Source organism: Somniosus microcephalus, chromosome 3 (genome assembly GCF_052327205.1).
Source record: "Somniosus microcephalus isolate GS21.2 chromosome 3, FLI_Smic_1.0, whole genome shotgun sequence".
NCBI classification, from domain to species: domain Eukaryota; kingdom Metazoa; phylum Chordata; class Chondrichthyes; order Squaliformes; family Somniosidae; genus Somniosus; species Somniosus microcephalus.
This window is the reverse complement of record NC_140989.1, coordinates 356,703,924-356,716,579: the sequence shown is the minus strand read 5'-3', so window position 1 is coordinate 356,716,579 and position 12,656 is coordinate 356,703,924. Positions and strand designations below refer to the sequence as shown.

The following is a 12,656-nucleotide window of genomic DNA, read 5'->3' as shown; positions in this document are numbered from 1 at the left end:
CATTTTCTGTTGTTATTCCAGATTTCCAGCATCCACAGTATTTTGCTATTATAACAACAACACATTGCCTGGTCTCCCATCTCAATTAATTCATTAAGCAGTTTTAAAATTTGGAAAATGTACATCTTTTAATCTACACCAAGGCACTTAAATTTAGATACCCAAGTTTGGAAAAAAAGCGAGAAATATAGAAATACTCACCAACAATCACTTATCTGCTTTCTGGTGATGTCACACTTCGATTACTTTTTACTTCTGTACCCTCAGCGGTCCGTTGTAACCCCTGCTCTCCTGGGCTCCCGCTGTTTTAGTAGCTCCAAACTCTCGCTCTCCTGGGCTGCCGCTGTTTTAGTGGCTCCGAACTCTCGCTCTCTCCTGGGCTCCCGCTGTTTATGTAGCTCCGAACTCTCGCTCTCCTGGGCTGCCACTGTTTTAGTAGCTCCGAACTCTCACTCTCTCCTGGGCTCCCGCTGTTTATGTAGCTCCGAACTCTCGCTCCCCTGGGCTCCCACTGTTTTACTAGCTCCGAACTCTCGCTCTCCTGGGCTCCTGCTGTTTATGTAGCTCCGAACTCTCGCTCTCCTGGGCTCCCGCTGTTTTAGTAGCTCCGAACTCTCGCTCTCCTGGGCTCCCGCTGTTTTAGTAGCTCCGAACTCTCGCTCTTCTGGACTCCCGCTGTTTTAGTAGCTCCGAACTCTAGCTCACCTGGGCTCCCGCCGTTTTAGTAGCTCCGAACTCTCACTCACCTGCGCTCCCGCAGTTTTAGTAGCTCCGAACTCTGGCTCACCTGGGCTCCCGTTGTTTTAGTAGCTCCGAACTCTCGCTCATCTGGGCCCCCACTTTTTTAGTAGCTCTGAACTCTCGCTCATCTGGGCTCCCACTGTTTTAGTAGCTCCGAGCTCTCGCTCACCTGGGCTCCCGCTGTTTTAGTAGCTCCGAACCCTCGCTCTCCTGGGCTTCCGCTGTTTTAGTAGCTCCGAACTCTCGCTCTCACTTGGGCCCCCGCTGTTTTAGTAGCTCTGAACTCTCGCTCTCTGCTGGGCTCCCGCTCTTTTAGTAGCTCCGAACTCTCGCTCTCCTGGGCGCCTGCTGTTTTAGTAGCTCCGAACTTTGCCTCATCTGGACTCCCGTTGTTTTAGTAGCTCCGAACTCTCGCTCACCTGGGCTCCCACTGTTTTAGTAGCTCTGAACTCTCACTCTCTCCTGGGTCCCCGCTGTTTTAGTAGCTCCGAACTCTTGCTCACCTGGGCTCCCGCTGTGTTAGTAGCTCCGAACTCTCGCTCTCCTGGGCTCCCGCTGTTTTAGTAGCTCCGAACTCTCGCTCTCCTGGGCTCCCACTGTTCTAGTAGGTCAGAACTCTCGCTCACCTGGGCTCCCGCTGTTTTAGTAGCTCCGAACTCTCGCTCTCCTGGCCTCCCGCTGTTTTAGTAGCTCCGAAGTCTGGCTCACCTGGCCTCCCACTGTGTTAGTAGCTCCGAACTCTCGCTCACCTGGGCTCCCGCTGTTTTAGTAGCTTCGAACTCTCGCTCACCTGGGCTCCCACCGTTTTAGTAGCTCCGAACTCTCGCTCACCTGGGCTCCCACTGTTTTAGTAGCTCCGATCTCTCGCTCACCTGGGCTCCCGCTGTTTTAGTAGCTCCGAACTCTCGCACTCCTGGGCTTCCGCTGTTTTAGTAATGCAAACTCTGGCTCACCTGGACTCCCGCTGTTTTAGTAGCTCCAAACTCTGGCTCACCTCGACTCCCGCTGTTTTAGTAGCTCCGAACTCTCGCTCTGCTGGGCTCCCGCTGTTTTAGTAGCTCCGAACTATCGCTCTCCTGGGTTCCCGCTGCTTTAGTAGCTCTGAACTCTCGCTCACCTGGGCTCCCGCTGTTTCAGTAGCTCCGAACTCTCGCTCTCCTGGGCTCCCGCAGTTTTAGTAGCTCTGAACTCTCGCTCACCTGCGCTCCCGCAGTTTTAGTAGCTCCGAACTCTCGCTTACCTGGGCTCCCGCTGTTTTAGTAGCTCCGAACTCTCGCTCATCTGGGCCCCCACTTTTTTAGTAGCTCCGAACTCTCGCTCATCTGGGCTCCCACTGCTTTAGTAGCTCCGAGCTCTCGCTCACCTGGGCTCCCGCTGTTTTAGTAGCTCCGAACTCTCGCTCTCACTTGGGCCCCCGCTGTTTTAGTAGCTCTGAACTCTCGCTCTCTGCTGGGCTCCCGCTCTTTTAGTAGCTCCGAACTCTCGCTCTCCTGGGCTCCTGCTGTTTTAGTAGCTCCGAACTTTGGCTCACCTGGACTCCCGTTGTTTTAGTAGCTCCGAACTCTCGCTCACCTGGGCTCCCACTGTTTTAGTAGCTCTGAACTCTCACTCTCTCCTGGGTCCCCGCTGTTTTAGTAGCTCCGAACTCTTGTTCTCTCCTGGGCTCCCACTGTGTTAGTAGCTCCGAACTCTCGCTCACCTGGGCTCCCGCTGTTTTAGTAGCTTCGAACTCTCGCTCACCTGGGCTCCCGCCGTTTTAGTAGCTCCGAACTCTCGCTCACCTGGGCTCCCGCAGTTTTAGTAGCTCCAAACTCTTGCTCACCTGGGCCCCCACTTTTTTAGTAGCTCCGAACTCTCGCTCACCTGGGCTCCCACTGTTTTAGTAGCTCCGATCTCTCGCTCACCTAGGCTCCCGCTGTTTTAGTAGCTCCGAACTCTCGCACTCCTGGGCTTCCGCTGTTTTAGTAATGCGAACTCTGGCTCACCTGGACTCCCGCTGTTTTAGTAGCTCCAAACTCTGGCTCACCTCGACTCCCGCTGTTTTAGTAGCTCTGAACTCTCGCACTCCTGGGCTCACGCTGTTTTAGTAGCTCTGAACTCTCGCTCTCCTGGGCTCCCGCTGTTTTAGTAGCTCCGAACTCTCGTTCACCTGGGCTCCGGCTGTTTTAGTAGCTCCGAACTCTCGCTCTGCTGGGCTCCCGCTGTTATAGTAGCTCCGAACTCTCGCTCTCCTGGGTTCCCGCTGCTTTAGTAGCTCTGAACTCTCGCTCACCTGGGCTCCCGCTGTTTTAGTAGCTCCGAACTCTCGCTCACCTGGACTCCCACAGTTTTAGTAGCTCTGAACTCTTGCTCACCTGGGCCCCCACTTTTTTAGTAGCTCCGAACTCTCGCTCACCTGGGCTCCCGCTGTTTTGGTAGCTCTGAACTCTCGCTCACCTGGGCTCCCGCTGTTTTAGTAGCTCCGAACTCTCGCTCCCCTGGGCTCCCGTTCATTTAGTATCTCCGAACTCTCGGTCTCCTGGGCTCCCGCTGTTTTAGTAGCTCCGAACTCTCACTCTCCTGGGCTCCTGCTGGTTTAGTAGTTCTGAAATCTTGCTCACCTGGGCTCCCGCTGTTTTAGTAGCTCCGAACTCTCGCTCACCTGGGCTCCTGCTGTTTATGTAGCTCCGAACTCTCGCTCTCCTGGGCTCCCGCTGTTTTAGTAGCTCCGAACTTTGGCTCACCTGGACTCCCGTTGTTTTAGTAGCTCTGAACTCTCGCTCACCTGGGCTCCCGCTGTTATAGTAGCTTTGAACTCTCGCTCACCTGGGCTCCCGCTGTTATAGTAGCTCTGAACTCTCGCTCTCTCCTGGGTCCCCGCTGTTTTAGTAGCTCCGAACTCTTGCTCTCTCCTGGGCTCCCGCTGTTTTAGTAGCTCCGAACTCTCGTTCACCTGGGCTCCCGCTGTTTTAGTAGCTCCGAACTCTCGCTCTCCTGGGCTCCCGCTGTTTTCGTAGCTCCGAACTATCGCTCTCCTGGGCTCCCACTGTTCTAGTAGTTCAGAACACTCGCTCACCTGGGCTCCCGCTGTTTTAGTAGCTCCGAACTCTCGCTCTCCTGGACTCCTGCTGTTTTAGTAGCTCCGAACTCTGGCTCTCCTGGGCTCCCACTGTTCTAGTAGGTCAGAACTCTCGCTCACCTGGGCCCCCACTTTTTTAGTAGCTCCCAACTCTCGCTCACCTGGGCTCCCACTGTTTTAGTAGCTCCGATCTCTCGCTGACCTGGGCTCCTGCTGTTTTAGTAGCTCCGAACTCTCGCTCTCTTGTGCTTCCGCTGTTTTAGTAATCCGAACTCTGGCTCACCTGGACTCCCGCTGTTTTAGTAGCTCCGAACTCTGGCTCACCTCGACTCCCGCTGTTTTAGTAGCTCTGAACTCTCACTCTCCTGGGCTCCCACTGTTTTAGTAGCTCTGAACTCTCATTCACCTGGGCTCCCGCTGTTTTAGTAGCTCCGAACTCTCGCTCTCCTGGGCTCCCGCTGTTTTAGTAGCTCTGAACTCTCGCTCACCTGGGCTCCCGCTGTTTTAGTAATCTGAACTCTGGCTCACCTGGACTCCCGCTGTTTTAGTAGCTCCGAACTCTGGCTCACCTCAACTCCCGCTGTTTTAGTAGCTCCGAACTCTAGCTCACCTGGGCTCCCGCTGTTTTAGTAGCTCCGAACTCTCGCTCTCCTGGGCTCCCACTGTTTTAGTAACTCTGAACTTTGGCTCACCTGGACTCCCGCTGTTTTAGTAGCTCCGAACTCTCGCTCACCTGGGCTCCCGCTGTTTTAGTAGCTTCGAACTCTCGCTCACCTGGGCTCCCACCGTTTTAGTAGCTCCGAACTCTCGCTCACCTGGGCTCCCACTGTTTTAGTAGCTCCGATCTCTCGCTCACCTGGGCTCCCGCTGTTTTAGTAGCTCCGAACTCTCGCACTCCTGGGCTTCCGCTGTTTTAGTAATGCAAACTCTGGCTCACCTGGACTCCCGCTGTTTTAGTAGCTCCAAACTCTGGCTCACCTCGACTCCCGCTGTTTTAGTAGCTCCGAACTCTCGCTCTGCTGGGCTCCCGCTGTTTTAGTAGCTCCGAACTATCGCTCTCCTGGGTTCCCGCTGCTTTAGTAGCTCTGAACTCTCGCTCACCTGGGCTCCCGCTGTTTCAGTAGCTCCGAACTCTCGCTCTCCTGGGCTCCCGCAGTTTTAGTAGCTCTGAACTCTCGCTCACCTGCGCTCCCGCAGTTTTAGTAGCTCCGAACTCTCGCTTACCTGGGCTCCCGCTGTTTTAGTAGCTCCGAACTCTCGCTCATCTGGGCCCCCACTTTTTTAGTAGCTCCGAACTCTCGCTCATCTGGGCTCCCACTGCTTTAGTAGCTCCGAGCTCTCGCTCACCTGGGCTCCCGCTGTTTTAGTAGCTCCGAACTCTCGCTCTCACTTGGGCCCCCGCTGTTTTAGTAGCTCCGAACTCTAGCTCACCTGGGCTCCCGCTGTTTTAGTAGCTCCGAACTCTCGCTCTCCTGGGCTCCCACTGTTTTAGTAACTCTGAACTTTGGCTCACCTGGACTCCCGCTGTTTTAGTAGCTCCGAACTCTCACTCTCTCCTGGGCTCCCGCTGTTTTATTAGCTCCAAATTCTCACTCACCTGGGCTCCCGCTGTTTTAGTAACTCTGAACTTTGGCTCACCTGGACTCCCGCTGTTTTAGTAGCTCCGAACACTCGCTCTCTCCTGGGCTCCCGCTGTTTTAGTAGCTCCGAATTCTCGCTCACCTGGGCTCCCGCTGTTTTGGTAGCTCTGAACTCTCGCTCACCTGTGCTCCCGCTGTTTTAGTAGCTCCTAGCTCTCACTCTCTCCTGGGTCACCACTGTTTTAGTAGCTCCGAATTCTTGCTCTCCTGCGTCCCTGCTGTTTTAGTAGCTCCGAGCTCTCGCTCTCTCCTGGGTCACCACTGTTTTCGTAGCTCCGAATTCTTGCTCTCCTGGGTCCCTGCTGTTTTTATAGCTCCGAACTCTTTTGATTTTATGCACATAATTTGTATTATGTAACTATCCTCCACTCACTGCATTTTGTTGGAGAAACAATCCTGCTTTTATCAGGAGACTTTTCTGTAGTTTCGGTCATGAGTTCTGTTTGCTGCAGTTCATGGAGACTCTGTTTAAGTAGACTCTGTTTCCTGTTTGCTGAGTAAATAGACTCTGTTAGCTGTAAGATAGATTGTTGGCTGTAAGTCCCGTCGTAAATGCTGACTCGCCTCCAACTCATTGGCTGACACAGTGGTGTCAATACTCACTTTGAGTTTATATAGCCAGTTAACATTATAAATGTGGACATAGGAATTTATAATGGCGGGGGGGTGGGGGGGCGGAGGTTGACATAAAAGTGTGACAACAGGAAGTAAGGTTTTATAGACAGGAAGTGGGTGCAGTGGTATGATTTTTTTAGTATATTAGATGTTTGGAAATAGCTTTAGAAGCCATAAAGAATTCCTCAAATGTAACTATTGAAGCTTGTGTCACAGTGAGGCTGATTAATACCACAGGTACTATATAGGAATGAGTTGACCTCACCAGAAACCTTGGCTCAGTTGGTAGCACACTTGGCTCAGTTGGTAGCACTCTTGCCTCTGAGTTATAAGGTCATGGGTTCAAGTCCCACTCCAGCAACTTGAGCACAAGATCCAGGCCGACACTCCAGTGAGGGAGTGCTGCACAGTCTTTCTGATGAGATGTTAAACCGAGGCCCTGTCTGCTCTCTCAGGTGTCTATGAAAGATCGCACGGCACTATGGGATTGTTTATATCCCATAAAAGATGAAGAGGAGCTGGGGAGTTCTCCCAGTGTCCTGGCCAATCTTTATCCCTCAACCAACTACATTAAAACAGATGGGCCGGAAATTGGTTCACGCTGGACTGCCCGATATTAGGCCTTATTCTCGTGAGACGATTTCCATTTCAGGCCACTGCATCACCGACAGTGGCTCTCAGGTGGGCCCTGGGAGAGGGATGAGCAATCAGGGGGGTGGGGGGGGGGGAGGAGAGATGATCGGAGGGGTGGGGCAAAGTAGGGGTTGGCAACGGTCTGGAGCGCTGGTGCACCTCCCGTCTCCACATTCAGGTAAGTACTTTTTTTTTTTAAACTTAGTTTTTTTTAGTGGCAACCTCTTGCAGAAGTGCCGTTATGGCCGCATGTAGACCACATTTTCCTGAACACCGCCAGCTTGTCGCATATGCAAAGGGCCCAAAGCCTGCTTCAGGCGCGGACTCTTTGTCTGCCTTTACCAATATGGTGGGTGGCACACTTCCAGCGCATAATAAGCGGGCGTGCACCACCCGCCATATTGGACTCTTAGGTGCTTGTTTTGCACCTGAAAAATGTGCGCAGCGCCACCGCATTTTTAGGCCATTATCTGATCATTTATTTCATTGCTGTCTGTGGGACCTTGCTGTGTGCAAATTGGCTGCCGCATTTCCTACAATACAACAGTGACTACACTTCAAAACTACTTCATTGGCTGTAAAGCACTTTGGGACGTCCCGAGGTGGTGAAAGGCACGTTCTTTCTTCGCATAATTGTCCTCAGCTGGAGTATCGTGTCCAATTCGGGGAAGCACAATTTAGGACGGATGTCAAGGCCTTGGAGCGGGTGCAGAGATTATTTACCAGAATGGTACCAAGGATGAGGGGCTTCAGTTACGTGGTAAGGGGAGATTTAATAGAATTGTTTAAAATTATGAGGGGTTTTGTTAAGAGTAAATAGGGAGAAGCGGTTTCCACTGGCAGGAGTGTCGGTAACCAGAGGACACGGATTTAAGATAATTGGTAAAAAAAATCCGAAGGGGAGATGAGGAGAATTATTTTTACGCAGCGAGTTGTCATGATCTGGATTGCACGGCCTGAAGGGATGGTGGAAGCAGATTCAATAGTAACTTTCAAAAGGCCATTGAATATGTATTTGAGAAGGAAAGTTTTGCAGGACTCTGGGGCAAAAGCATGGGAAGTGGTATTAATTGGATAGCTCTTTCAGAGAGCGGACACAGGCACGATGGGCTGAATGACCTCCTTCTGTGCTGTAAGATTCTATGCTGTAGGTTTCATCAGTCACGACATGCAGGGACCTCCAGGGGAGGGACATGGAGCAGAGGGGGCATTGGGAAGGGGAGGGCTCGCCTTTGAATTGTAGTCAGAGTTGTCGAATGATCCTGTGCAGAGTTAGTTCCCAGGCTTCCAGATCCCTTTCTGATGGCTCCCTGCATTGATGCATTGGCACACTTTCGGAGACCTCTGCAAATAATGGCAGATTCCCAGAGACCGCCTGCAAATAATGGCAGATTCCCAAAGATCACTTGCAAATAATGGCAGACTCCCATAGACCCCCTGCAAATAATGGTGGATTCCCAGAGACCCCCTGCAAATATTGGCACACTCCTGAGGGTACCAGTCAGCCTGATGATTTGGGGATTGGATTATCAGCCCCAGAATCTATGACGTTTCCTCTTCCTATTCTCAAGTCCAGTTTGAGCAACCAGTAATTTCATGTCTCTTGCTTGAAGACCAAATGTCTTTACATCCAGTTTAAAATACAACACTGCAAAAACATTTTGAATGCTTATTCCTTTGCCTCTTTTCTCCTCCTTTTTCCCCATCGCCTTCTCCTCCTGATGGTGTCGGCTCTTCCCACGGGTGGCAACTGCTCTCTGCTATCTTGCCCAAGTGGTTATTGTTTCATGTGTGAGCCCCGACCGCGAGTGTCAGCAGGCTGCTCAAGCACATGGGGTGGCATCACAATAGGCAGCTGAGCTTAAGCCTGTCCCTGATGTTCACACGTGCGCACATCTAGCAGGAGTTGCTTAGCAATCAGGAGCTGGAATGCCGGTCAGTTTATTTTTCCCCCCCCACTTTCTAACCCATCATAAATAAAGAGAAACTGTTTCCAAAGGCTGAAGGGTCGATACCAAGAGGGCACAGATTTAAGGCAAAAGAACCAGAGGCGACATGAGGAAACACTTTTTTTACGCAACGAGTGGTTAGGATTTAGAGATTCAATAGTAGCCTTCAAAAGGGAATTGGATAAATACTTGAAGGAGAAAAAATTGCAGGGATGTAGGAAAAGAGCGGGAGAGTGGGACTAACTGGAGTGATGTTCGAAAGAGCTGGCACAGACTCGATGGGCCGAATGGCCTCCTTCTGTGCTGTACGATTCCATGATACCATGATACTGAGGTCAATTGCAGCAACTGCACCGAATGCTGGCCTTACTAGCGGCGCCCAGATCCTAGGAATGAATTTTTTAAAAAGTGATAGAAATGACAATCTCCAGATTAACACGGCAGCCCAGAATTCACTGTTATTGATATCAACGGGCAAATGTTTTAACGCACTCACGCGGCATTCCTCTGGCTGCTCGTCAAGCAGAAGTGTTAGCCCGCTGAAAATAAATGGGCCGATGTTCAAATTAACAATTGATAATTGAACTACTGTTTTAAGGAACATTGCAGGTTCTTCATTGTTTGACCAGAGAGCTGGATACAAAAACACCATTCAAATTCTGCACAAGTGACACAAGTTCTGGTGTCACAGTGGCTGCAGGTGTCGTTAGCATCTGATATATTATGGGCGAGACTTGGTTTTCAAACTCTGCTGCGTGGTGGGCCTCCTGCAAATATTGGCACACTCCCAGAGACCCCCCTACAAATATTGGCACACTCCCAGAGACCCCCCTGCAAATATTGGCACACTCCCAGGAGCCCCCCCCTGCAAATATTGGTACACTCCCAGGAGCACCCCCTGCAAATAATGGCACACTCCCAGAGACCCCCCTGCAAATAATGACACACTCCCAGGAGCCCCCCCCCCCCTGCAAATATTGGTACACTCCGGAGACCCCCTGCAAATATTGGCACGCTCCCAGAGACCCCCTTGTAAACACTAACACAACTCTTGGGGACCTCCTACAAATATTAACACACTTGCAAAAATTACTGTTACTAATTTCATGAAGGTGGTGTCAGCTGTCCAGCGGAAAACAGTGCTGTTATTGCAGAAATACTGGAGCACAGAATTCTTGAGAGACTGTGCTAGCGGCCCCAGGCAGGCAGGAAATTAAACATCCGGGAGCCCCCTGTAAATATCGACAGATCCCTTGGGATTCCCGTGCGGACCCCAGCTTGGAAACTTGTGGGTTGGACGACTAATTAAACACTAACTGTCCGTTCAAATGCACTTGTGTGGCGTCATCGGACTCTCCTGAATGTTTTCCCAATAATCTCGTCTGGTGCTGTGCGACTAATTCGCTTGTAACTGCCCCGGAGCTGATCGTTCTTCTTGTGTGTGTCGCCTGCATTCAAAAGCTCAATCATAGCTTTCTTTTACACAAGCTTTCTCTACTTTAGGTATGCGCATTTAAATACAAGAATTGTTAAAGAGGAGTACAGTAATTTTTGGAATGGATGGATGACGTCTTGCATTTAATCAAATGGCCGGTGGGGTTGGGGGAGGTGGGAGAAGAAGGAGGAGCAATTGGCAATAGAGGGTTGATATTGTCCTTAGCAATATCAGCAACAAAAGTGTCGGAACATTCCTTTGCTCTCTATTTTTATCAAGGCGTTATTAATAGAACAAGAGCTTAACCCACAAACTGTGCCAAGTGAGCTGTACCTATGTTGGGTGCACAAATCTTGGCAAAAATGTTAAGGAGATTTCAACATAACAGTGGTAAAAGCCTTTTAATTATTGGAAAGTTGAAATCTGTTTCATTCCTTAAATTCTCTATCGTCTGGTTAATAATTCTCAAGTCAGCTTGCACTTTTTTTTAAATTAGTTTCTTTCATTTATCTCTTTTTTCCCCCTCTCTTCCTTTTCTGTCTCTTTTTTTAACCCACATAGAGACTTCTATCTACATCTAAACCTGTTCATAAATCATACGTGCCAAAGCTGGGCAAGGGTGATGTTAAGACTAAGTTCGAAGCCATGCAAAAAGCACGGGAGGAAAGGAGCCAGAGGAGATCCGGAGAAGAAAAGAAGAGGAGAAACGACCAGTATAAGAAGGAGAAAGAATGGACAAAGATAAAACAGGAGGTCACTTAGTCTACAAATCATATTTGCTTTATCTCTGCCCACATGCTGAGTGATGTTGACCAAAGCTTGTTCATTAGTTTTACCATCGAGGCTGCCAAGGTCTGGGGAAACTCTTGAATTAATTCTCGGGACGTGGGCGTCGCTGGCAAGACCAGCATTTATTGCCCATCCCTCATTGCCCTTGAGAAGGTGGTGGTGAGCTGCCTTGTTGAACCGCTGCAGTCCGTGTGGTGAAAGTACTCCCACAGTGCTGTTAAGGGGGGAGTTCCAGGATTTTGACCCAGCGACAATTAAGGAATGGCGATATATTTCCAAGTCAGGACGGTGTGTGACTTGGAAGGGAACTTGGAGGTGGTGGTGTTCCCATGTGCCTGCTGCCCTTTTCCTTCTAGGTGGTAGAGATTGTGGGTTTTGGAGGTACTGTCGAAGAAGCCTTGGCGAGTTTCAGCAGTGCATCCTGCAGATAGTACACATTGCAGCCATGATGTGCTGGTGGCGGAGGGAGTGGATGTTTGAGGAGGCGGAGGGAGTGGATGTTTGAGGAGGCGGAGGGAGTGGATATTTAAGCAGGCGGAGGGAGTGGATGTTTGAGGAGGCGGAGGGAGTGGATGTTTGAGGAGGCGGAGGGAGTGGATGTTTGAGGAGGCGGAGGGAGTGGATGTTTGAGGAGGCGGAGGGAGTGGATGTTTGAGGAGGCGGAGGGAGTGGATGTTTGAGGAGGCGGAGGGAGTGGATGTTTGAGGAGGCGGAGGGAGTGGATGTTTGAGGAGGCGGAGGGAGTGGGTGTTTGAGGAGGCGGAGGGAGTGGATGTTTGAGGAGGCGGAGGGAGTGGGTGTTTGAGGAGGCGGAGGGAGTGGGTGTTTGAGGAGGCGGAGGGAGTGGATGTTTGAGGAGGCGGAGGGAGTGGATGTTTGAGGAGGCGGAGGGAGTGGATGTTTGAGGAGGCGGAGGGAGTGGATGTTTGAGGAGGCGGAGGGAGTGGATGTTTGAGGAGGCGGAGGGAGTGGATGTTTGAGGAGGCGGAGGGAGTGGATGGTTAAGATGGCGGAGGGAGTGGGTGTTTGAGGAGGCGGAGGGAGTGGGTGTTTGAGGAGGCGGAGGGAGTGGGTGTTTGAGGAGGCGGAGGGAGTGGATGTTTGAGGAGGCGGAGGGAGTGGGTGTTTGTGGAGGCGGAGGGAGTGGATGTTTGAGGAGGCGGAGGGAGTGGATGTTTGAGGAGGCGGAGGGAGTGGATGTTTGAGGAGGCGAAGGGAGTGGATGGTTGAGGAGGCGGAGGGAGTGGATGGTTGAGGAGGCGGAGGGAGTGGATGGTTGAGGAGTCGGAGGGAGTGGATGTTTGAGGAGGCGGAGGGAGTGGATGGTTGAGGAGGCGGAGGGAGTGGATGTTTGAGGAGGCGGAGGGAGTGGATGTTTGAGGTGGCGGAGGGAGTGGATGTTTGAGGAGGCGGAGGGAGTGGATGTTTGAGGAGGCGGAGGGAGTGGATGTTTGAGGAGGCGGAGGGAGTGGATGTTTGAGGAGGCGGAGGGAGTGGATGTTTGAGGAGGCGGAGGGAGTGGATGTTTGAGGAGGCGGAGGGAGTGGATGTTTGAGGAGGCGGAGGGAGAGGATGTTTGAGGAGGCGGAGGGAGTGGATGTTTGAGGTGGCGGAGGGAGTGGATGTTTGAGGAGGCGGAGGGAGTGGATGTTTGAGGAGGCGGAGGGAGTGGATGTTTGAGGAGGCGGAGGGAGTGGATGTTTGAGGAGGCGGAGGGAGTGGATGTTTGAGGAGGCGGAGGGAGAGGATGTTTGAGGAGGCGGAGGGAGTGGATGTTTGAGGAGGCGGAGGGAGAG

At 51.6% G+C, this 12,656-nt stretch overlaps 1 protein-coding gene across 9 annotated transcripts in view; it reads left to right on the top strand.

The window, feature by feature from the left end:
* nexn (nexilin (F actin binding protein)) overlaps positions 1-12,656 on the top strand; it is a 110,191-nt gene that overhangs the window by 35,132 nt on the left and 62,403 nt on the right. For 8 of the 9 annotated variants that reach the window (XM_085983484.1, XM_085983479.1, XM_085983476.1 and 5 more), the window contains exon 3: positions 10,633-10,824. The exons of the other annotated variant lie outside the window; for it this stretch is intronic. In XM_085983484.1, coding sequence (XP_085839610.1) covers positions 10,633-10,824 — 192 coding nt within the window. The remainder of the gene's footprint in view (positions 1-10,632; positions 10,825-12,656) is intronic. 9 annotated transcript variants of the gene reach the window in all.